This window comes from Pongo abelii, chromosome 18, assembly GCF_028885655.2.
Source record: "Pongo abelii isolate AG06213 chromosome 18, NHGRI_mPonAbe1-v2.0_pri, whole genome shotgun sequence".
NCBI classification, from domain to species: domain Eukaryota; kingdom Metazoa; phylum Chordata; class Mammalia; order Primates; family Hominidae; genus Pongo; species Pongo abelii.
The window spans coordinates 972,893-997,549 of record NC_072003.2 but is presented as its reverse complement, the minus strand read 5'-3'; the positions used below and the strand labels follow the sequence as shown (position 1 = coordinate 997,549).

General features: G+C 58.0%; 1 protein-coding gene across 7 annotated transcripts in view; it reads left to right on the top strand.

Moving 5' to 3' along the window:
• LMF1 (lipase maturation factor 1) overlaps nt 1-24,657 on the top strand; it is a 110,418-nt gene that overhangs the window by 57,168 nt on the left and 28,593 nt on the right. For all 7 annotated transcript variants that reach the window (XM_054534443.2, XM_024233336.3, XM_054534445.2 and 4 more), the window contains 2 exons: nt 297-445; nt 16,056-16,121. In XM_054534443.2, the coding sequence (XP_054390418.1) occupies nt 297-445; nt 16,056-16,121 (215 nt within the window). The remainder of the gene's footprint in view (nt 1-296; nt 446-16,055; nt 16,122-24,657) is intronic.

Sequence of the window (24,657 nt, the reverse complement as noted above, 5' to 3'; positions counted from 1 at the left end):
GTTCTGCAGGGTGGCAGGTGGCGGACATCAGAGCGGGGCCTTTCCCTTCAGGGCGAAGGGTGCCAAGGTCACAGGAAGCCCCAACCTAGGCCCCGGGTCCCATGCCACAGCTCCCACTCCTGCAGACCTGACCTTGCGTGTCGATGTTGAGACTAATATGTGGGGGCTGGTGCCTCTCAGTAGCAAGGTCAGCCCTGTCTCAAGGACCATTTCCATTAAACTGAGTTTCTGAAATGATTTCTTTGTGAAATGTGTGGCTTTCATTAACTCACCTTTGGTATGTCTCGTCGTTTCAGGATGGGACTCCCAGCTTCTGGAGACGGGGTTCCTGGGAATCTTCCTCTGCCCGCTGTGGAGGCTGTCGAGGCTGCCCCAGCACACCCCCACATCCCGGATTGTCCTGTGGGGCTTCCGGTGGCTCATCTTCAGGATCATGCTCGGAGCAGTAAGTGGAGCTCTTCTGCGTGGTGTTTGGGGAATAACGGTGGCTCTTCTAACCTGTGCGGCTTCTAGGAGAGGTGAGGCTGTTTCGCCACTCCCCCGCCGCCCTCTGTCCTCCTGTCGGCCTGGCCTGGCCAGCTGCGCGCTCTTCTGCCCCTTCAGGGGCCTGTGTTTGAATGCTGGGGACCCGGCTGGGTTTTCCCGGGTATGTTCATGATCCCTGTTTCTGGGAAAGAACCACACCTCTGAGTCTGTTTCAGGAGGAGACTCAGAGGAGCACTGGACGCCCTGCTTCCCCCACCAGCCCTCCTGAGCTTCCCTCACCAGCCCTCCTTTGCTTCCCGGAGTGTCCAAAATATTTCAGAGCTCATTTTTAAATGACAGAGTCTCAGGCCATGCTGGGCACGTTGGCAGACATATTCAAGGGTGAGGGAGGCATGAGACCCACCGTCCTGACGCTCAGGGAAAGCACGGCCTCTTCATGGTCTCTTGGCTGCGTCCTTCCTCCCGGGTGCCTGGCCTGCTTGGCTTTGACGTCTCTCAGGACGGCCAGACTGTGCGGGTTTCCTGCCGAGCCCCGGGGTGGGGGTGGCGGGTTCCCTCCTGGGCCCTGGTGTGGGGGCGGCAGGCTGTGCGTGCTTCCTGCCCAGCCAGGGGCTGCTGATCTGCGTCTGCCCTGCAAACGGTGGAGACACATGCCAGTCGCCTGTTGAGCTTCAGTAATGTGACCTCTGAGTTCACAAAAACATGATGTGCACTTTAAAAACAGGATGACGTGGTCCTTTTGACGCCTGCCACACTGACCAGAGCTGCGCAGCTCTCACCTTCTCTTCCACTTCACATTGTTTGCTAGTAAGATTTTAATTTTGTGCTGGAATAATAAAATCTTCATGTTTTTGTGTTGGAAACCATGTCATACAGATATGCTCTCTGAGCATCTGTTTGCTTAAGTGTTTCGTGGAGGATTCGCTGAAGACGTACAGAAGAGTTGGGCACTGCCCCAAGGAACTTGTCCCTTCCCCACCCAACAGTGCGCTCACGCCAGGGCCACGGCCAGAGTGTGCCACTGTCTCGGCCACTCCTTCAGTCCGGAATGTTCCTCTTCTCTCTCTGGCCTTGAGGCATGGCTGCTGTGCCTGTGTTCAGCTTCAGGTCATGTCGCAGGCAGGGGGCCCGAATGCTGGGCAGTTCCTCTCACCCTGTCCCCCCAGGGCGGCTTCAGACCCTTTGGACACCCAGTCCTGAGACAGCACTGGCCACAGACTCAGGAAGTGATGACTCCACGTGGTTTGGGGTATCATGTAGCGTGAAGTGTGGCTCGGTGTAGCGTGTAGCATGGTTCAGTGTAGTGTGTAGCGTGGCTTGCTGTAGCGTGTAGCGTGGTTCTGTGTAGCACAGCTCGGTGTAGCGTGTAGCGTGGTTCTGTGTAGCGTGGCTTGCTGTAGTGTGTAGTGTGGTTTGGTGCACTGTGAGGGGCTGTCTGGGCGCATTCCTCACCGTGTGTTCCCTGCACCGTGACGTCCATGTCTAGGCGTAGCTCTTCTTTCCATCTCGTTCAGCTCGGGGCTCTGTCCCCCTGTGGCTCCCATCTTCCCCAACGCCCTCCTTTTCCCTCCCCCACTCACATCCCTTGCATCTCACCAGCGCCAGCCCTTAGCCAGTGCTGCAGAAACGTCAGCTGTGCATGGAGTAGACTGGCCATTTCTTGAGGTGCTCCCTGGTGGTATGCGAGTGCCTAATTCCCTTTATTCCTTTTCTGGGAGGGTTACATGGCCTCTCATGATGAGCACTTGCCGGGGTTGGGAGGGGTCACTGCAGGCTGAGCTGCACTAGCAGGAGACCCACAGAGGGACCTCAACACCAGGGCCTCTCTCACCCGCCAGGACAAGGTGTCCAGAGGGTTGTCCCAGGCAGGGAGCCTCCAGCTTTCCTCCCTGCCCTCTGTGGCATGCCAGCTTCAACCCAGGTGTTCCTGCCCCAGCCGCACAGGGGTGGTGGGCACCCATCCACGATGTCACTGTACACCTGTGGATGGCGGGCACCAGGGCATCCCTGACAGGTTGGTTTTCTGGGGCTGTGGGGAGTCTTGGGTGCTTACTCTAGGTCCTCGCTGTTTTTACTGTCTGAACCCTGCAGGCTGGCTCCGCCTCCCAGGAGCCGCTCTCGCATGCTGCAACGTGGTGACCTCTGGGCTGGTGAGCTCGGCCTCTGCCCATGAGGCCAGGTGTCTGGGGAGGGCACTGGAAGCAGCAGGGCCTGACCTGCCCCATCCCGTCGAGGGCACGAGCAGGCCCCCAGGGCTTGTCAAGGGCCAGGGTCTTCTCATCTCTGCTTCCTTGCCCGATCAGGTGTGCTCGGGGCCATGGCACAGCGGGAGGGAAACATGGGTGGGTGGGGTCTTTGGAGAGCTTTCCGGACGTGGTGTCGGGCAGGGTCCTGGCTGAGGGGTGGGTGAGTGGCTGCAGAGCCTTCTGGACGTGGTGTCGGGCAGGGTCCTGGCTGAGGGGTGAGTGAGTAGCTGCAGACAGTTGGCCGTGGCTTGTTGGAGGAAGGCACAGCTGCAACCCGGCATCCAGATCCCGCAGGAAAGTGGGATGCTGTCTCCGGGTTTATTTTTCCATTTAATTAGAAATACTAGAGATGTTTCCATGGCTCCTTTTAATGGGACATTGAAATTCTTCATTGTCTCCAGCCAGAATACAGATACTCTCACAGGCTGTGGGTCCTGATCTCTCCAGGACTTAGTTTTAGGTTCCACCCTCTGCTGGCTTGAATATGCACAGATATGTATGCGGCATTTCAAAGGACTCTGTGGACAGCAGCCGTGCGGGGGAGGCAGTGTCAGGCCGAGCCCTGGGAGAGAAGCAGAGCTCCAAGGAGAGGAGCTGGCCCCACAGAGGAGCCGCCAGGAGGTTGTATGCAAAGCTCCTGGTGCCAAGAGTTGAACAGCTCCCACAGCGCCTAGTGGATGCAGGGACTCATCTGCTCATCGGAAGCACCTTTTATGGCATTTTGATTGATTGTTAGTGCCAGCTGGAGAAGAAATTATCAGGTGCACTAAAAGGTATAATTACTTGATAGACTCCTATGTTGGGTGTGATTAATGTTCCTTTGGTGGAAAGCAGAGGGTGAGTTGATAAGAAAGAGTGACAGCAGCAGAGTGTCCACCTGTTGATGAGGAACTGCCCTGTGCACAGAGCCAGCTAGGAAGGCACGCACACCCCTTTCCCTGCTTGTGCACTTGGGTCAGAACCAGCGCCGTACCATCAGCTTGGCGGATTCACTCAGAAACCAGCACCTGTGGTTCTGTGGCCTGGAGGGTTTCAGATGCCCTAACCACTGGGTTCCTCAGAGCCATCTCGGGGGAGCCCCATGGCCCTCCAGGTGAGGGTGCCAAGCAGAAGGGAAGGAGAAGCCGCAGCCTCTGTGCCCGCCTGAGCTGGACATCAGCTGCATGCCTCAAGGCCACCACACAAAATCAGTTGTATTTCTTTTTTTTTTTTTTCTTTTTGAGATGGAGTCTCGCCTTGTCATCCAGGCTGGAGTGTAGTGGCACGATCTCAGCTCACTGCAAGTTCTGCCTCCCGGGTTCATGCCATTTTTCTGCCTCTGCCTCCCGAGTAGTTGGGACTACAGGAACCTGCCACCACGCCCGGCTAATTTTTTGTATTTTTAGTAGAGACTGGGTTTCACCATGTTAGCCAGGATGGTCTCGATCTCCTGACCTCGTGATCCACCAGCCTCGGCCTCCCAAAGTGCTGGGATGACAGGCGTGAGCCACCACGCCCGGCAAGTCAGTTATATTTCTGTATGCTAGGAGAAAATGTCAAAATGAAAATGTTAAATACAGGATTTATAATAACATTCAGAACCATAAAATAGGAAATTTTAACATAAGAAATGCAGCCTGTATGCGCGAAAGATACCACACATTGCTGAAAGTAAGGAACACTTCAGTAAATGGAGAGGTATACCATGTTCATGAATCAGTCTTCATATTGTTAAACTGTCCATCGTCACCAATTTGAGCTATAGATTCCATGACATCCCAAACAATCCCAGAAGGATTGTTTTTTCCAGAAATAGATAAACTGACTCTTAGATGTACATGGAAATGCCAAGGACCTAAATAGCCAAAACAATTTGGAAGAAGAATAAGATGCAGGAGTCACACTACTTGATTCCAAGATTTACTGAAAAATGATCATGATGAAGACAGTGTGACACAGGTGTGTGTAGGGTTCCCTCAAGGGACAGAACTAACAGGATAAATATATATATATCAAGGGGAGTTTATTGAGTATTAACTCCACAATCACAAGGCCCCACGATAGGCTGCCTGCAAGCTGAGGAGCAAGGAGAGCCAGTCCCAAGTCTCAGAATGGAAGAACCTGGAGTCCCATGTTCGAGGGCAGGAGGCGTCCGGCACAGAAGAAAGATGCGGGCTGGGAGGGTAGGCCCGTCTCCCCTCTTCTCCTTTTTCTGCCTGCTTTATATTCTCTGGCAGCTGATAAGATGGTGCCCACCAGATTAAGCTTGGGTCCGCCTTCCCCAGCCCCCTGACCCAAATAGGAATCTCCTCTGGCAACACCCTCACAGACACACCCAGGATCAGTACTTTGCATCCTTCAACCCAATCAAGCTGACACTCAGCATTAACCATCACAGGGCGTGAGGACAGATAGCTGCATTCGTAAAATAGAGAACCAAGAAATAGTCCCACACCGAAGTTAGGATCAAATGATTTCTGGACAAGCCACCAAGTCAATTCAACTGAGAGAAAGAAGCCTTTGCAACAGTTGGTGGTGGAAGTTCCGGATATGCACCTGGATAAGTGAACCCCCCTCTGTCACCACACACAAACGTTCATTTGAGATGGATTGCAAACATAAAAGCTAAAACTATTAATACTTCTTGAAGGCAACATAGAATATTCTGTAATGTTATGATACGCAAAAGTCTCTTAGGACACAGAAAATATTAACCATAAAAGAAGAAGATGTCTGGGTGCAGCAGCTCACACCTTTAACCCCAGCATGTTAGGAGGCCGAGGCGGGAGCGTCCCTTGAGCACAGGAGTTCAAGCCCAGACTGGGCAACATAGTGAGACCCTGAAAGAAAAAGAAACACATACATTGGACTTCCTCAAAATTAAAGTCTTCTGTTCTTCAAAAGACACCACCGAGAAAATGACAAGGCACAGATCAGGAGAAAATATTCACAATGCCGTTATGCCTGACAAGGAACCTGTATCTGGAATACATAAAGAATTCATAAAGTTCAATAGTAAAGATAATTTGATTTTTTAAAGAGGGAAAGGATTTTAGCAGGCACTTCACAAAAGGAAATATGCAAATGGCTATCACAGCACTTGAAAAATCCCTCAGATGCATTGGCTAGTAGGGAAATGCCAAGCAAATCTACGTTGAGATAATTCCTCCCCGCAAGAAAGGCTGAAATTAAACTGAGATACTTCCTCCCCACAAGAACGTCAGTGCCGAGGTCACCACCACGCAGCAGAGACGGGCGTCCCCACAGGCAGTGCCGAGGTCACCACCACGCAGCAGAGACGGGCGTCCCCGTGGGCAGTGCAGAGGTCACCACCACGCAGCAGACACGGGCGTCCCCACAGCAGAGACGGGCGTCCCCACAGGCAGTGCAGAGGTCACCACCACGCAGCAGACACGGGCGTCCCCACAGCAGAGACGGGCGTCCCCACAGGCAGTGCAGAGGTCACCACCACACAGCAGACACGGGCGTCCCCACAGCAGAGACGGGCGTCCCCACAGGCAGTGCAGAGGTCACCACCACGCAGCAGACACGGGCGTCCCCACAGGCAGTGCAGAGGTCACCACCACGCAGCAGAGACGGGCGTCCCCACAGGCAGTGCAGAGGTCACCACCACGCAGCAGAGACGGGCGTCCCCACAGGCAGTGCAGAGGTCACCACCACGCAGCAGACACGGGCGTCCCCACAGGCAGTGCAGAGGTCACCACCACGCAGCAGACACGGGCGTCCCCACGGGCAGTGCAGAGGTCACCACCACGCAGCAGAGACGGGCGTCCCCACGGGCAGTGCAGAGGTCACCACCACGCAGCAGAGACGGGCGTCCCCACGGGCAGTGCAGAGGTCACCACCACGCAGCAGAGACGGGCGTCCCCACGGGCAGTGCAGAGGTCACCACCACGCAGCAGAGGCGGGCGTCCCCACGGGCAGTGCAGAGGTCACCACCACGCAGCAGACGCGGGCGTCCCCACGGGCAGTGCAGAGGTCACCACCACGCAGCAGACACGGGCGTCCCCACGGGCAGTGCAGAGGTCACCACCACGCAGCAGACACGGGCGTCCCCACGGGCAGTGCAGAGGTCACCACCACGCAGCAGACACGGGCGTCCACACAGCAGAGACGGGCGTCCACACAGCAGAGACGGGCGTCCCCACAGGCAGTGCAGAGGTCACCACCACGCAGCAGACACGGGCGTCCACACAGCAGAGACGGGCGTCCACACAGCAGAGACGGGCGTCCCCACAGGCAGTGCAGAGGTCACCACCACGCAGCAGACACGGGCGTCCACACAGCAGAGACGGGCGTCCACACAGCAGAGACGGGCGTCCCCACAGGCAGTGCAGAGGTCACCACACTGAGCCAGACTGTCCTTGGCCTTCCCTGGGTTGAGCACCCGATGAAAACCATGTGCTTTGAGCCCTGGAAAGACAATCAGCCCAGCCAGAGCCAGAGCCTGAAACAGGCAGCCCCCAGGGTGCAGCTGCAGGAAGCTGCATCCTCTCGTGGGCTTGAGCAAGGTGGGGGACACTGTGTTCCCTCAGTGGCTTCTTGGTGCCCCTTGACGTCCAGGAGCATGAGGTGAGGTGAGGGCTCTGAGCTGGGAAGCTGACAAGTCAGGGAGAATGCCAGGCCAGACACATCGGCCTGTGGGGGCTGGAGCAGAGCCTGGCACTCACTGTACTTGCTCCGTCTCACTCCGGCTGCTGCGCTGGCCCAGGACTGCCCACCCCAGGCGCGTGGCAGAGCAAGCCTGGCTCCCAGAGCTCCCCTCAGGCCCTGGAGCGGCAGGCAGTGGGCATCCTCACCCCAACCCGTGGCCGTGCCATGCACAGGATAGCTGAGCTTGCCGCTGCCACAGGGTGTCGGCGGGTTGGGGCAACAAACAGGGCCCCGGTGCTGGTGGCCAGGCTGGCTGTATGTGTGGGTCGGCTGCCACCTGACTGTGCTGGAACAAGAGCCACCCCCACCCCACCCCCCACTGCTCTCCACCCGGTTTCGGGGCCGGCCCTGGCTGGGCTTCGTGGATCCTCAGGTTGTACGGGTCATGGCTTCCCGGGGCTGGGCCAAAGCCATCATGGAGTCACCACGGTTCCTCGCAGACACAGGCGGGGCAGGCGGCGCCTCTCCACCCTCCTTGCCTTAAGCTTCGGGGACAGCACCGAGAAGCCACGTGGACCCAGATGGCCTCGCCCGACTTCCTGACTCAGGGCCATCTCCAGCCTGCATCCCACCGGGGCTGCACACACAGACGGCTTCTCCTAGAGCCCTGCAGCATCTCCCCCATGTTTCGGCTGGGTTTTCTGCTTTAAATGAGTATATTTCAGTCATGTCAAAGTGAAGGTCTCTTTCACTCAGGACGTGATCAATGGCGTGGCCATCAGGTCACAGCGTTTAAGGCAACAGATGGCCTTTGATGACGCTATTTAAAAAATAATTTCCCCTTTCTTTCCCCATCCTGGTTTTGTGAGGACAGAGCATCAGCGTCTCAGGGCGGGGGTGGGTCTGCCTACTCTGTGGCCAGCACGCAGCAGATACCTGTAGGTGGAGCCCACAGCTCTGTGTCCCGGCACCTCTGTGCCACCTGCACAGGGGCAGAGGGTGAGTTTTCCGTGAGGCCCCCTGGAGCCAAACCACCGTTGATCACTTCCTCCTGATGAACTGGGCTGTGCTGGGGTGCAGAGCTCTCCGTTGCATATGTTCTGGGAATTGAGCCAGGCTCCTTGTTGCTGGGAATTCTCAGACCTGGATAATATCAGTAGAGGAGAACACTTGATTTTTAGTTTGACCCCTGGAGAATTGAAAAGCTGGAAATCTGTTTTCTATACCTTCCCCCTCCCAACCCTCCCTTCACTCCCCACCTGGCTTCTGTCTGGAGGGGGCGTCCGCATGGCTGTCCTGGGGTGGCTGCGGGTGTGCAGACGCTCACCACCACTGTCTCCCCATTCCTGCTGGAGCCCACTTTGGCGTGAGTGTTGCCTGGCAGAGGCATCGCAGGCCCACAGGAGGATAAAGAGAAGCCAGGGAACTCGTAATTCCAAAAACTGGCAAAGTTAAAATGTGATGTCTGGCCGGGTACAGTGGCTCACACCTGTAATCCCAGCACTTTGGGAGGCTGAGACGGGCAGATCACCTGAGGTCAGGAGTTCGAGACCAGCCTGGCCAACATGGTGAAATCCCGTCTGTACTAAAAACACACACACACACACACACAAAAATTAGTGGGTATGGGGGTGGGCGCCTGTAATTCCAGTTATTCGGGAGGCTGAGGCAGGAGGATTGCTTGAACCTGGGAGGCGGAGGTTGCAGTGAGCCAAGATCATGCCATTGCACTCCAGCCTGGGCACCAGAGTGAGACTCCAGCTCAAAAAATAAAAGAAAAGAAAAAAGAAAAGAAAAGAATAAAATGAAATAAATAAAATAAAATAAGATGTCCAAACTCACACCTGTACGGCTCATGGCTCTGGAGGGCTCACACCTGGCTACAACACCCAGAGGTAGGACCTTCTGATGCTCCTTGTGTGCAAACTGTCTTGGTCCTCATTAACACAAGAAGAAAAAGCAACAGCTGAAATGTGGAATATGTAAGCCCACAGTGTCAACAATTTTTAGGTCAGAATCGAGCAAAGGCCAGGGAGCCACAGCCAGGCTGTGTGATTGCAGGTGCCCTGGAAACTCCAGTAACTAAGATGGCACCATGAAGAGCTGCCTGGGATATTACAGAAGCCTTAGGCCAGTCAGTGTGACAACTTAGATCAGATGGACAAAACCCTTGAAGAAGAGTGCAGGGGGAGTGCCGGGTGCAGTGACTTCTTTCCTCAAGGAAAGCCAGGATTTGGGACGTGTGTCGGAGCTGAGCCGCACGTCTCTCTTTACACCCAGACCTGCTCACCTTTTGTGGGATTCAGGCCCGAGTGTGCGGCATCATGCAGTGGAGCCTCCGACCCTCACGGGCAGGGCAGGAGGTCTCCCGCGTCCAGGGCGCGTGCCTCCCACATGTGTGCTGCCGCCCCAAGCCTCGTGGGGTCAGAAGGAAGGTGCCAGGGGCTCAACAGGTTTGCGCCTTCATTGTCTGCTCTTTTCCCACAGGCCCAGGACTGTCTGCAAAGAGCTTTACGCCAAGTGTGCTTCACCCCCGAGCGTCCCAGAGGGTCCGCAGCCCATGGGAGGTGTGGGTCATGGGCGGCACTGAAAGGCAGACGTGGAGCGGTGCTGCCAACACCAAGAGCTGACTTTGAAGTCCACAGGCTGCTGCTTGGCATCAGAGCCGCTGGTGAAATCACATTAAACGTAATGGAATCAGTATCGGCGTGCAGCCCTGTGAGGCCAGGATCAGGCAGATGTGCTGCCGTTTCCCCGACAGGCCTGCCCTGGTCCTGGGCAGCCACACTCCAGAACAAGAGTAATTATCCTAATTGCTTTATTGTGTCAGTGTGGGGGCAGCTCGGGCAGCTCAGAGGAAAAGGGGCTTCTTTCAGGGCCCATCAGCTTCAGGGCGACATGCACCACCCGGAAGGGGCAGACCTCTGACTCTGGCACGGAGGCGTCGTGGGAATTTTTAGAAAATGATGTCTATGGCATCCTGACCTCTGGCCCCCAGCTGCAGCCCCCTGTGAGGCTGAGGCCCAGACCAGAGTCCCCGAAGGTGCTTTGTGCCTCCGACCTCCGGCGTTTGTGGGCAGAGCTGGGGCAGGAGCCGGGGTGCTCCTCGCGGCTGAAGCACATCAGCCTCCAGGGCGAGGGTGTCTCAGATCCCCGTGCAGCCCCCCGCGCAGCCCCTGGGACGATCGCACAGGACAGTGCTCCCCTGTAATCTTCAAAGGATCTCCTGGGTTGTGGGGGTGCAAAATAAAACTCTGCTACAAAGAGCATTAGTAATTCCTCTTCCCAACTGCACAGTTCAGCTCAAGCAATCTCCCGGTAACAGAACCAGCCGCCGTGCTTACCGTGAACACGCCTTTCTGGGTTCACGCCGAAGGTTTCTATTGAAGTGCACATTGTTTGCCAAAAAGTAAAAATAAAAATGCAGTAAGTCCAAAATCTCTTCTGTCCGATTTCTAAGTTAAAACCGTGATCACAGCAAGAGGAATTTACGTGGTACGGTGACTAGGGCAGCAACTTCCGGAAGGCAAACCGATCCCGTCAGAGAGACAGGCGGCTGAGAGTCTACAGCAGACCTGTGCTTCAGAGACGCCACGCCATGGCGAGAACTGCCCTCCTCTTAATTCCCCTCGCCCGACTAAGCTGCCAAGGCCTGGTGATTCTTGGGGTCTTCATGGTGTCTGGTGACTTGACAGCATGTGCCCCAAATCCTGGCCCCTGCACGGCCTGGCTGCCACCCCTTGGCTCTGCCCCCGCCTGGGCTGCTCTGGGCCCCAGCAGCCAAGGCCTCGAGGACACCCAGAGCCAGGGGAACGAGCAGTTCAGGTGTTTTCAGACAGACAAGCCTCTGAGAACAGGCCTTAGGTCCCGGAAGCCCAGGCTCTCCCAGCCGGCATTGGTCAGAAAGTCAGTGCCCCTACCCACAGCGTGGGTCCCCTAGGCTCTGCGGAGGCCCGACTGTCAGCTTGGGACAGCCTTTTCCAGGTGCTTGGGGAGGAAACAGCTGCCTTCAAACTCATGGGAATTCACTTCCAGGCAGCAAGCAAGCCCAGGGCGTTTGTCCAGGCCCAGGTCCCTTGGTCTGCAAGTTGGAGCCCAGCCAGTGTCGATGAGCCAGTCAGCTGCGTGTCTGAGGGAAGAGCTTTGTCCTCAATGTGAAGCCACAGGGGACCTGGGTCCCCTTCGTCAGGAGCCATGGAGACCCCGGCCCACCGCACTTTGATGCTCAGCCCACTGTTCTGAGGCATGAAGTGGCCCAGAGGCGAGGCCCCTCCTCCAGAGGACGCCCGCCACGCAGAGGATGCCTGCCATGCACACAGCTCCTGGTGCAGCTGTGCCACAAGGAAGTCTGCGTGCTGAGCTGAAGCACTCAGGGGCAGAGCCCACTTCCCATGCCAGTTCTCTCTTGCATGAGGGCAAGAAAGTGCGGATACCAATCCCAGGAAGACAGGAGAGCCACGGAGCCAGGCGGGACCCCAGGCGCCACCCCTGCTGCAACTGGGCCCCCCTCAGATATGGAGACGAGAGGGTCTTGATAGACCCTGCAGTGCCTGTGCCCACGGAGCCTGCCAGCAGTCCCCCTTACCCTGAGACACAGTTTCCACCCACCCCCAGCTCTCAGAGCACTCGGGGAGAAGCAGTGGCTGCTGCAACAAGCCAGCAGCTGCTCATAGGGGCACCGGGCCGTGACCCGGCTCCAGGGCAAAGCTCTCCCCTTTGAGTCTCTCCTGCGGAGGCAGGACCTGTCGTGAGTAATTCCCTGTGTTTACAGGTGGGGAGGAAGGGCCACTGATATGGGCGAGGGGACCCTAACACCAGAAGGGTGGAGGAGGTTGTGGCCCGGAGGGAGGCCTGGCAGCGCCCCCTCCTCGAACACCACGTTAGCTGCTGCTTTCAGGGACTGTCCTGAGCCACTGTGCAAGGGCACACAGGGGGCTGTCACTGCAGGGTGGATGGCAGCCTCTGGGGGCCAAGTGAGAGAAGCGGGGTCTCCACAGAGTGTTCCTTCACCGCATACGACTGTCAGACGCTTCGAGTTTCCAGATGGCAGATTTGGGGAAGTGTGTCCCAGGACACACGGGCATCAGCGCTTCGAGTTTCCAGATGGCAGATTTGGGGAAGTGTGTCCCAGGACACACGGGCATCAGGAGAGGAGCTGCTGCAGCCACACGCTGCGAGGCGGGAACATTGTCACTGGGCCTGGAAAGTTCCAGCATGCCGAGCAGAGCGGGAGGGTGGCACGGGCAGCGTGGGTCCCCAGCTCCTTTTGGGTCTGGTACGTTTATTGGCCTGTCTGTGCCATTTTTTTTTAGAATTAATTTTCGGCTGAAAAGCCTCAAAGAAGGCTTTGTTCCTTTGACACTTGCTCTGGAAGAAAAAAAAAATCCGTGGAAAATCTGACATCTGCAATGTAGAGAGAAATCAATAGATGGGAGGAATATAATTATCTTCCACTCCTGAAAGAATTTTTCAGATTTTTAAGTGTCTCATATCAGCTTAGAATTTGAATGACATTTTAATTATTTTGTTTTTTTCTTCTTTTCCTGGTTTGAATCTCCATAGAGTTCCACTCTTGGATTCTGCAGGGAGCAGAGCTGGTGCTCATGTGGGGGGAGCGGTGGCGGTGGCTGTGCCCCTGCCCGGTGGAGCCGTGCATTTCATCAGAAGCAGCAGCTCCCCTGGGTGTGGGCAGTGCCTTGAGGAGTGGGGCCTTCTCCGCCTGGTCAGCTGGACACCCTCAGCTGTTTTCATGCATGTTTGCAGAACAGGAGCCCAAGCGGGAAACAGTCTCCGGTGCTTTTGTGATCTGAGCAAACCCAGCTTCCAGAAGACCTGACTCTCGGTTTTTAAAGCAGTTCACCCTTCAGGTCTTCAAACAGTAACACTCCTGGGGGTTTGGTGCCCTCCCTGCCGTTGGGGGCGCAGGGCATGTGAGGGCGGGGGCGTGCAGCAAGACCCTAGAGACGGCGATGCGGGACCCAGACGTGGCCCCGCCAGACGCAGCCTTCACAGTGTGCGGGGTGGCTGAGCCTCACAACCCCTCCGAGGCGCATCTGTGGACCGCACAGCCTGCGTGTGGGTGGTGTCCCGTCTGGCTCACGCGAGGAGCAGGTGCCTGTTGCTTAGTGTTCCTGTAGGGCCAGGCTGGGCTCTTGGTCCCACTCCCATGCCGTTTCTCATTCGTGTCCCTCTCGGCGTCGGTCACTTCAGCCACGTGCCGTCCTTCAGGGCGCGGTGCAGCCTCTCCTGGCTCTCCCCCTCCCCCGCCAATCCCGCGGGCCCCATGTTCCAAACACTTCGGAATTGGACACGCCCCTCCCCTGCCCAGGTCGTCCTGCACAGACAGCAGCAGAGCCTGCTGCCTTCTCGGTCACATGTAGCCAGAGAACCCGGCGGCTCCTGTGCTGCCTGGCCCTGGCTAGGGGCCCGTGGCCGCCCCGAAGGCCCTCCCATGTGTGGTTGGTTTTGTGTCGGCCCGGCTGGCCTGGGGTCCCTGGTCCATCACCAAACACTGGCCTCCATGCTACTGGGAGGTATTAATGTTTCACAGATGTGGCTCCAGCCCGTGACGGGCTGACCTGGGGAGGAGGATTCTACTGGGAGCCCGAGGCTGACCCGACCAGGCAGGAGACCGAGGCTGGAGCTGGTGCTCCCTGGAGAGGAGGAAATTCCATCCCAACAGCAACTCCGGCCCCTGCTCTGGAGGTCCTGATGGCTCCCACAGGCCTCAGGCTGCACCCACCACCGTCTGGAGGCCAGTCTCCCGCAATGGGACTGTGACTGGCACCGCAGCGGTTGGGACCCTGCGTTCCAGGGGCTCCTGGGCCTTCCCCCGCGGCCTCCTCAGCCCTGCTGTACCACACGCTTCTGCCTGAGGAGGGTGCCCTCACCCTCTCTTCCTCCCTCGTGGCCATCCCCACCTGCCCCGGGGCTCCCTGCCCAGGACAGCCCTGTCAGCTCATCCGGGCCCAGGCTGGCCTCCGCTGTGAACAGTTCGTGTTCCCCGAATTCCATTTCACATGGAAACCCTGAGCCCAGTGTCATGGTACCAGGAGCCAGGCCCGACACCCGAGCACGCCCGCGGAGGGGAGCACTCGCTGATGGGAGGCGGCCGTTACAAAAGTGTCCCCAGAGAGACCCTCAGCCTCCTCCCACCGTGTGGGCAACAGCGAGACGGCGCCACCTGCAGCCCAATGCGGCTGCCCCAGAGCCCACCATGCTACACCCACCGCAGCCGTCGGCTCCAAACCCGCGGCATGGATTCCTGTCCTTTATGTGCCACTGCGTCTGCCACACCTGGTGGCCGTCCTGCCTCTCTGCACCTTGTCGCACCTGTGCCTGCAGCACGCGGTCTGTGGGGTGGAGCGGGGCCCGGCACCTCAAGGGCGCTCAGTGCTTATATGCCAGGTGGAAGTCGGGGGGATGGGGATGGGTGGGCGGACGGCCAGGTGGACGGGGGACGGGTGGGCAGACGGCCAGGTGGACAGGGGGACAGGTGGGCGGATGGTCTGGTGGACGGGGGACGCGTGGGCGGACGGCCGGGTGGACGGGGGGACGGGTGGGCGGACGGTCCGGTGGACGGGTGACGGGTGGGCGGACGGCCAGGTGGATGGGGGGATGGGTGGGTGGACGGTCCGGTGGACGGGACGGGTGGGCGGACAGCCGGGTGGACGGGACGGGTGGGCGGACGGCCAGGTGGACGGGGGGACGGGTGGGCGGACAGCCGGGTGGACGGGACGGGTGGACAGGGGGACAGGTGGGCGGATGGTCCGGTGGACGGGGGACGCGTGGGCAGACGGCCGGGTGGACAGGTGGATGGAGCCCAGGAGATTTGGCTGGGAGTGGTTGTGCAGCAGAAACCCCTGTCATGGAGGAGGCGGGACTCACTTCCACGTCTGTGCAGTTTCACCTCCGACGCGCCAGTGTGTGAGACGCTGGATGTGAATCTGTGTCTCAGCGGTGATTTTAGCGCGAGCAGGAGGAGGGGACAATTTGTTTCTGACTTGTGAAGGAATCGTCTGAAGCTGTGAGTGCCCCAGGGAAAGCAGACAGGTGTGGGAGCCGACCCCTCCCTGGATGCTTCACTGTGACCCTGGCACTGCAGAACCCCCATCCCCGCAGCCTTCCTGCCCAAGTCCCACCTTCCCCAGTGCTGACAGCTCCCTCTGCAGGCCCCTGGAAGCTTCTCCCGTGCCCCAGGCGTCCTCACAGCAGGCGAGCTGCAGTGTGTGGGAGACACACGGGGCCTGCGCCTGGGCTCCCTTTGTGCCGCAGGGGGCGGGGCTGAGACACGTGTGCACTGGGTGCTCCCTCTGACTTTGGGCTCATCCTGGAGGCACTGAGAAGCTTCCCTCTGACACTGTCCATGGGGTCTGTGCAGGGCGTGGTGCATTTGTCCTCTTTAAAGACACGCAACTTCTGTAGCGTGATGATGCATGGAGCTCTGAGAATGAGTGTTGGGGAAGGCGCACCAGGCGCTGACTATAAAAAGGGAGCCGCCGTTGCTCACGCCCGCGGTGTGCACTTAACTCCTATTCATCAAAGCAGCCCTGAATCTGCCCTTCTCAAATTCTGCCTTCCCGGATGTTCCATACGTAAGGTCCCCTCCCTCACTGCAGCCCAGATCCACGGCCTTCCTGGATGGTTCGTCTTCCTGGGAAGCTGTTTCTGTCGGGGCTGCCGCGTCCCCAGCCCCCGTGACTGACTCTCCCTCTGCTCTCTTCCTTGCAGGGCCTGATCAAGATCCAGGGGGACCGGTGCTGGCGAGACCTCACCTGCATGGACTTCCACTATGAGGTGAGCATGCTGTGCAGGGCGAGGGCAGGGCACCCGGCCTCACACCGCCCCATTCGTACTCTTGGTGAGGCTCAGTGCTGCACACCCTGGTGAGCTGTCGCATCACAGGGTCACCCCCATTGATTCAGGACATCCTCTCCCTCCTTTCTCCAGGTGGGTGGTCACATGGGGGCTTGCAGGAGCCCCCCCCCACTTGCTGGGGCTGCGGAAACGGGGTCTGTGGCCCTCCATGATCTCGAGTGCAGCTGGTTTGCTCTGGTTCCTGCACCGGCACCCTCCGCTGCTGTCCTTGGTCCTGCCCAGGCCTCCGGGCCAGCCCCTCCTTCCTGGAGTCCACAGCTCCCCACCGTCCCCTGACAGGTGCCTGTTGGTGGCTTCCTGGCTGTGTGCCCAGCCCCTGCCACACGGAGCTGTGGCTCCATCATTACCTGGATGTGGGCAGGTGTGTCCCACAGGGCAGATGTGAACCACAGCTCAGTTCCACTGTGCTTGCCCTAGGCCCAGGCTGAGTCCCTTCAGACACCCCGGTTCCTGCCAACTGCTCACGTGTTCCTGGGGGTGGTCTGGGGCCTGGAGCTCACGTGTTCATGTGGGGGCTGGGAGTGGTCTGGGGCCTGGAGCTCACGTATTCATGTGGGGGCTGGGGGTGGTCTGGGGCCTGGAGCACACGTGTTCATGTGGGGGCTAGGAGGGGTCTGGGGCCTGGAGCTCACGTGTTCATGTAGGGGCTGGGAGTGGTCTGGGGCCTGGAGCTCACGTGTTCATGTAGGGGCTGGGAGGGGTCTGGGGCCTGGAGCTCACGTGTTCATGTAGGGGCTGGGAGTGGTCTGGGGCCTGGAGCTCACGTGTTCATGTAGGGGCTGGGAGTGGTCTGGGGCCTAGAGCTCACGTGTTCATGTGGGGGCTGGGGGTGGTCTGGGGCCTGGAGCTTAGATAGTCATTTGTTGTCAGTCCATGTGGGAGCCTCCTGGTAGCACCATCCCCACCCTGAGCCCGTGTGGTCATGGCCACGGTGCACCTAGAGCATCTCAGGCCTGGACACCCCTTCCTGCATTCGGCCCGTCGCTCACACCTGCACGCGGAAGCCATCATTGTCTGCGTGCCACCGACAGCCAGTGACAGCTGTCTCATTGCCTTTGCGTTTTCTGCCAGGGTTGCTCTGGCACTCATCGCCTCCAAGCGTGGAGCTGGCGCCGTCCTCACGCGGCGCCTCTGCTGCGATTCCGGGTCTTGGTCCACGTGCCGGCCTGGGACAGGCATTTGTGCCTGCATTTAGTGGCTGTGTCCTGACTTTATTCTTCAGGCTCTTGAGATGTCTCCATACCCCATCAAATGTCCCGCCTTGCTGAGCACCCGTGAGCTCCTCTCTTTGTCCGAGAGCAGGTTCAGCTGATGGTCTGTGAAATACCAGAAAGTGAACACTCTCAGCTCTGTGGCTGGATGGTCCCAACACAGCCGTGACGGGGAGCAGCCGCAGAGCACGCGTGCGTGAGAGGCTTTCGCCAACAAAGCTGTGCACACCGCAGCCAACGCCGACCACCCTGCCCCTGATAAGGTCCAGCGCCCTCAGCCCAGGTCAGGAAAGCTGACGGGACCCGTGTCTCCAGACGCCCTCAGGACAGATCAGAAAAGTGGGCGGGGGCCTGTGTCTCCCCCATCACCCTCAGAACAGGTCAGGAAAGCTGAGGATCCCCTTGTCTCCAGACACCCTCAGGACAGAGCAGCAGAGCTGAGGGGGCCCCATGTAAGGCGCTCTCAGGATAGGTCAGGAAAGTGGTGGGGGGTCCCGTGTCTCCATACGCCCTCAGAACAGGTCAGGAAAGCTGGGTGGACCCCTTGTCTCCAGGCCAGAAGCTCCACAGCACATCTCACTGAGCCCCCTGGCCCAGCACCGGTGGCGACAGCAGTGGTGCAATGGGCTCAGGTCCGTGAAGGCTGCATGCTGGTGAGGACCACCCCGCACAGGTTTCCATTGGCAAGAGACGCTGAGGCGCCCACTGTGCCCCCACAAACAAACACTCTGATTCCTTCTCTACGGAGTGGCTGCATTTTAAAGCCAGCATCAGGCATCTTGGACTGCGTCTCTTCAGTGAACGTGGCTGCTCTGGGCCCAGGAGTGTCTCAGGATCCCCAGGACTCGCCTGGCCAGGACCACCAGGGTGTGGTGTTTCTGGGGGACCGGTCACGCCACAGCTGCACTCCAGCGAGGACGCAGGTCGCAACTCTTGGGGAGGCGGGCCGGGGGAGCCCACAGCTGCCTGTCAGCACTGCCTTCCCCTGTGTCCACGTGGCCAGCTGGGATGCGGTGGGTCCCTCCTGCCCCCGTGAGCACCCAGTTCTTCTGTGCCTCAAAGGCCCAGGACTGCCCCCGACCAGAGCTCTCTGCTGTGCCGCGTGTGAGGAGTGCTCTGTGTCAGCCGTCAGCTCCACCAGTTCAGACATGGCCCGAGACGGTGGACAGGGTGGGCCCGGCCTGGAGCACACAGGCAGGGGCAGCCCGGGCCGGAGGGATGGCCCTGGATGTCTTGAGGCACCCTCGGTGTCACTGCCACCCAGAGGGTGGGCCGCAGCAGTGTCAAGGCCTCCAGGCAGGGCCCAAACCCACTCTCCCTGGAGCTTGGAGCGTGGCTTTATCCAGGACCTCCCTGGGATTAGTTAGGATGAAGTCAGAGTGGACTGTGCTGAGCCCCAAATCCAACGGCTGTGTCCTTAGAAGAGGCCCAGACGCATGGGGGTCCTATGCCCACGTGGCTGGGCTTCCGGAAGGTGGAGCCTCCTGGGACGTTGGATTGTGGCTGGGGCCACTCCCATCTCCAGACACTGAGGCTGCAGTGCAGGGTGTGTGAGGTCAGCGCCCTTTTCATCCACATCCCAGGACAAGCTGAGCCTTAGCTCACAGAGAGCCATGAGCCTGATGTCCTGATGGTCACACGGGGTCCAGGGCCAAGCCGGGCAGCGTGAGGCTCTGGCAGCAGCTGCTGTCCCGGCGGGCGGGACCGGCTCCCTCCAGCTGTCCTGGGGGAATCACATTTCAAAACCCACTGTGACCTGAAAGGCATGATGGAGCCCCGCTGAGTTGGGAGAGGGCCCAGGAGCCCCTTTTCTTGCTTCCTGGGGGCCCCTTGGGGCTCCAGGAGCGAGTACCTGGAGTAGCGAGTGTTCAGAGCTGTGCGGCGCCATGCCTGCAGCGGGTGGACCGCCGTGACACGGCTCTTTGGGGTTCACTGTGTCCCCTGGGGCAGGAACGGCCCATGTACCGGCCTCAGGGGCCTGGACTCCACTCGACAGATGGAGCAGTGGCCATGCCCAGTCCAAGGACAGAAGCATTTGTGTGGGTGGGGGGGGGGGGGCAGGTACAGGGGGCAGTGTGTGGGGAGAGTGAGGACACCACATCTGGGGTGGGGTTTTAGGGACAGCTACATGGGGACCGCAGGAGAGGGACGCACAGGTGGGCAGCAGGGCCAGCCAGTATCAGGCAGCAGCCATGAGGCGGAGGGGTCCTCAGCTGGGACGGGAGCTGCAGCCCCCCTCTCACCTCAAGACTTGTCTCTCAGACGAGGATGCTTCCTCCCGTGTGTCTTGATGACGAGGCACTGGTGAAGGTTTCAGGAAGTCAGGGTGTCATCTGCGAGCCCAGGGCCCTCCATGAATCCTCTCTCCGAGGAGGACCTGATTCCAGAAGGTGGCAGGCCCCTGCCTGCAGCCCCCGAGCCATGCCCTCTGCCCCACAGCATTGTGGGCGGGGGTCTCAGGCCCTTTTGCTGTCTTTCCGCTTCTTGCTGGTCAGATAAGGAGTCAGAGAGGGGTGCCCCTTTCTCGGAGAGTTGCCCCTATGCTGTGGGGGACGCTGAGCCCCTTCAGGAGCCTGGAAACCTCCAGAAGTTTCAGCAGCACAGAGCAAGAGGCAGCCATGCACCCTGGGGACGCCTCCCTCGGGACTTCTCCCTCCGGGCTCGGGAGCTCCGAGTGGGCAGACTTCTCTCCCCAGAAGGAACTGCTCCACCACAGCCATCCACAGCCTCACACCCCGCACCCCACACACCGCTTGTTTCATCTGCTGGTAACAAAAGGCAGTTGCCAACAAATTCAGTCAGTTAAGCCAGAAGCAGCAGGGAAGGCGTCCCCAAGTTCCAAGAGAAGAGGCCAGCCCCCCAGAGGGTGAAAGGCGACCGGGCGGCGCGACCGGGCGGCTCTGCCTGAAACTCCCGACAACAAGCCTGTGGCTTTCCTCGCGTCGTGTTCCCAGATCTCTGGACTCCACCAGGGTGCCCTGCAGCTAACTCAGTTCTGACGACTTCTACCCTGAGTGAGTGCACACCCCGCAGGCCAAGGGCTCGGTCCCATGAGACACCAGGGATGCACGGACGGCTGCTTGCTCTCAGCCAGCAGAGGGACCAGAGCCATGTCCTCAGCCCTGTCGCGAGGACCCCCAGGATCCCAGGGTCAGCACAGGACAAGGGTCGGTGACCAGGGACGAGCGCTGTCCGGAATGCAGCAGGCTGTGGGAAGGGTTGCTGCGGTCCCCACGTCGGAGCGGTCGCCTGATGACACGATGCAACAGCAGGTTGTGAATGTGGGGGTCACGCAGCTGCTTTTAGCAGCAGGGATGGCACTGGCTGCTGAAATGGAAAATCCAGACCTGTCTTCTCTCTCCACTTGGGTCTTAGGAAGTCAACTGTCGTCAAGAAGGTTGGCGTGAGGACTCCCACAGATGGTTTTGATGCAGAGAAAACTCACTGGATCTGGAATACATGGACCCTGAATGTTGCAAACGATTCTCCGTTGCTTTTTAGGGGAGTTGAACATAACTCTGTTGCTAGAGAGTTGCGGGAAATCCAACACTGTCATTCAGTCCCACGGCGCTCCTTCCACGCCTCTTCCAGAGCCGCTTCCCAGACGCAGCACAGGGCAGCCCCTGCCAGGGCCTCGGCAGGCAGGGACCCACGGCCACTTCCCTTGCTGCCTGCAGGAGTACCCCACTGAGCTCTACCCGCTGCACCCCAAGGCTTGGCCCGAGGCCAGGCCTGTCTGCGAGCTTGGACCGACGTCGTGGAGAACTACAATTCTGTCTGCTGAAGGATGTTCTCAGGGCTACAGACAGGCCCTGTGACGGGCACGGAGCCCCCCAGAGTCGACTCACCTCCGGGGACCAGGCCACGCACCACAGACCCTCAGGGAGCTGCCTGGCCAGGGCGGGGGCCCCTGGATCTGCCTGGGGCCACCTACACTCCTGGAGCAAGGGTGTCCCAGCCTATGGCCGGCAGCCTGTGGCTTGGGGGTGCGTCTCTGAGCTCCCACACATGCAGGGGGAGTTTTAGGCCAGTGGTTAAGTAGAGTGATCCGGAAGCATTGCCCCTGCCTGAGGTCACGATCTGCACCCTGACTCCGGGCCCAGGTCACGGCCATGCCTTCCAGGGTGCCTGCGACCGCTCTGCTCACTCTGAGGTGCTCACGGAGACTAGAGGCCGTTCATGCTAGGAGCGTGCACTCTGCGTGCGGCGGACCACACAGAGCAGCCCTCTCTGGACCGGGCTCCCAGAGTTCTGCAGGGCCTCCAGGTGTGGGTGGGAGTGAGTGAGGGGGTGCAGAGCTGCTGTGGACACCCCCCAGGGACATGGCCCTGCTGCCCAGAGCAGCCTTGCTGACAGAAGCATCGGCTCACGCCCCCCTGCCCGCCGAGCTCCCCCACGGGTACCCAGGCCGCGTGTGCCCCAACACTCCCAGCAGGAGCTGCAGGAATCCGTGTTGAAGTGCTCAGCCTGGCCCGGCCACCTTCCACACAGTGTATCTTGGGGCTGGTGCATCCCCGTGTCAGGCAGGCGCCCCTTTCCAGCCTGCCCTCAAGGCTCACACAGCACAGCGGCTGGGGCTGCTCCTGGCTGACTCCCAACAGGGAAGGTCAACACAGCCTTTTATCCTCCTGTGTCCCAGGACCCACCCAGCAAGGATTTGGGCCAGGAGATCCTGTAATGCCTTTAACTGCGACCAGGGGCTGTGGGCTGCCAGCCTGCTCAGGCTGTGACTGGATGTGGGTCACAAAGCGCCCTCAGATATGGGGGCCCGCTAATGTGGGAATAATGTATATCCGGGTTGGCGTCGCCCGTGAAGACTGTAAATGTCACCATTAGGGGAACCACGCCTGAATCCCATCCGGCAGGCTGGGAGCCGAGGTTTCTCGCCTTGTCTCCTGGCTGTTTTATTGGTTTTTGTAAGAAGAGAATGTTTTCTGTGTGTGCTGGGGGCTGGGGAGGAGAGGCAGTGCCGGGCCTGGGGAATGTCCGGGTCTCAGGTGGGAGGGGCCTGGGGAACGTCGGGGGCCTCGGGTGGGAGGGGCCTGGGGAATGTCGGGGGTCTCTGGTGGGAGGGGCTTGGCCTGGCTGGTAGCCCGCTACAGGGTGGTGTTGGCCGGGCCTGGCTCACAGCCCCAGGCCCGTGCCCTGGCATCACTCAGCAGAGCAGCCCACTGGGCGAGTGCAGGCCTGAGGAGACACCGACCTTCCGTGGGCCTGGATTTCCTGCTTCTCCTGGGGTCCTCTTGCCAGTGACAAGCCGTGGCTGGGGGAGACGGGTGGCACCTCAAGGTCAGCAGTGCTCACGGCTGTTCTACCCACGCAGCCGAGGACAGCAGCGCCTGCATCTGAGCCCTGTTCTTATGCAGCCCTGTGCTGCCCACCCTCCATGCGCCCCTCACTGGCTTGTGTGCTCCTGAGCAAGTTCTGTCTTTCCAGCTTTAAAATGATCACCCACTACCCTAGGGCGGTTGTGAGAATCAAATGTCGTAACATGCACTGGAATGAAAGTTCCTTAAAAGCTCCAAAGAGACAGGGATTTTCCAGATATCTTTCTGTTATTGGTTTCTAATGTAATTCCTTTATTGTCAGAATATACTTGATATGCCTTCAGTCTTTTAAAATTTAGTCAGATTTGTTCTGTAGCCCAGAATATGGTTTGTCTTAGTGAAAGTTCCGTTTGAGCTAAAATGAACAGGCAGTGTTCTGTCAGGATTCATTAGATCAAATTGGCCAATAGTGTTTTCCAATTCTTCTGTACGTCCTCATTTCCTGCCTGTTTTATCAATTATTGAGATAAGGGAGATTGAGATGTCCAACTATAATTATGGATTTGTCTATGTCTGCTTACAGTTCTATCCATTTTTGCTTCATGTCTTTTGAAGCTCTATTATGAGGCGCATACGTGTTTGAGAGTCTTCTGACCTCCTGATGAACACTGTGAAATGGCCTCCTAACTCCTGATCATATTCTCTGCTCTGAATTGTGCTTTGTCTGGTGTGAAGGTGGCCAGTCCAGCCTTCTCGTCACTCGTGTTTGTATGGTATGTTTTTCCATCCTTTACCTGATTTCAGCCTGTGTGTGTCTTTGTGTTTGAAGCGGATCTCTTAGAGCCGGCGTATGCTTGGGTCTTATGTTTAAATCCAGTCTGACAAGTCCTGCCCTTTATCTGGGTGTCCGGGCCGTCTGCATCCAATGCAGTCTTTCCTGGGGAAGGTTTCAGCCTGCTGTCTTGCGATTTGTTTTCTGATTCTCCCATGTGTTCTCTGTTCCTTTTTGTTGCTGTTATTTTACACCTTCCTCTGGATTAATTGAATATTTTTGTGACTCCTTTTTATTTTCTTTCGTGGCTGTAACTTTTTTGTCTTATTTGTGTGGTGGTTTTAGGGTTTATAGTATATGTCTTTAATCCATCACAGCTCACGTTCAAGTTATACTATGCCTATCATAAATGCTGAAAGAATTTTACAACAATATTCTCCCAACAGTATTTTCCCCTCCTGGCCTTTTGCTATTATTGCCAAACAGTTTGATTAAACAAACAGTCCGATTAAACAAACAGTCCAGTTATCTTTCAGAGACATTTCATTCAATTGGAAGAACAGCCTCATTGTGTATCCATATACTTACCATTTCCAGAGCTCTTTTTTCCATCTGTGATCATTCTCCCTCCACCTAACATTACCATTTCCAGAGCTCTTCACTCCTGCGTGGAGATGCAGGTTTCTATCCGTGATCATTCTCCCTTCACCTAACATCACCATTTCCAGAGCTCTTCACTCCTGCGTGGAGATCCAGGCTTCCATCTGTGATCATTCTCCCTCCACCTAACATCACCATTTCCAGAGCTCTTCACTCCTGCGTGGAGATCCAGGTTTCCATCCGTGATCATTCTCCCTCCACCTAACATCACCATTTCCAGAGCTCTTCACTCCTGCGTGGAGATCCAGGTTTCCATCTGTGATCATTCTCCCTCCACCTAACGTTACCATTTCCAGAGCTCTTCACTCCTGCATGGAGATCCAGGTTTCCATCCGTAATCATTCTCCCTCCACTTAACAGACTTGACATTTCTTCTAGCATAGGTTTACTGGTGACAAGTTTTTTCAGCTTGTCAATGTCTGACAAAGTCTTTATTTCACCTTCATTTTTGAAAGAGATTGTTGTTGGGTATAGAATTCTAGGTTGACAGGTTTAGTACTTTAAAGATTGTACTCTACTCTCGTCTCATTTGCATTTTTCCTATG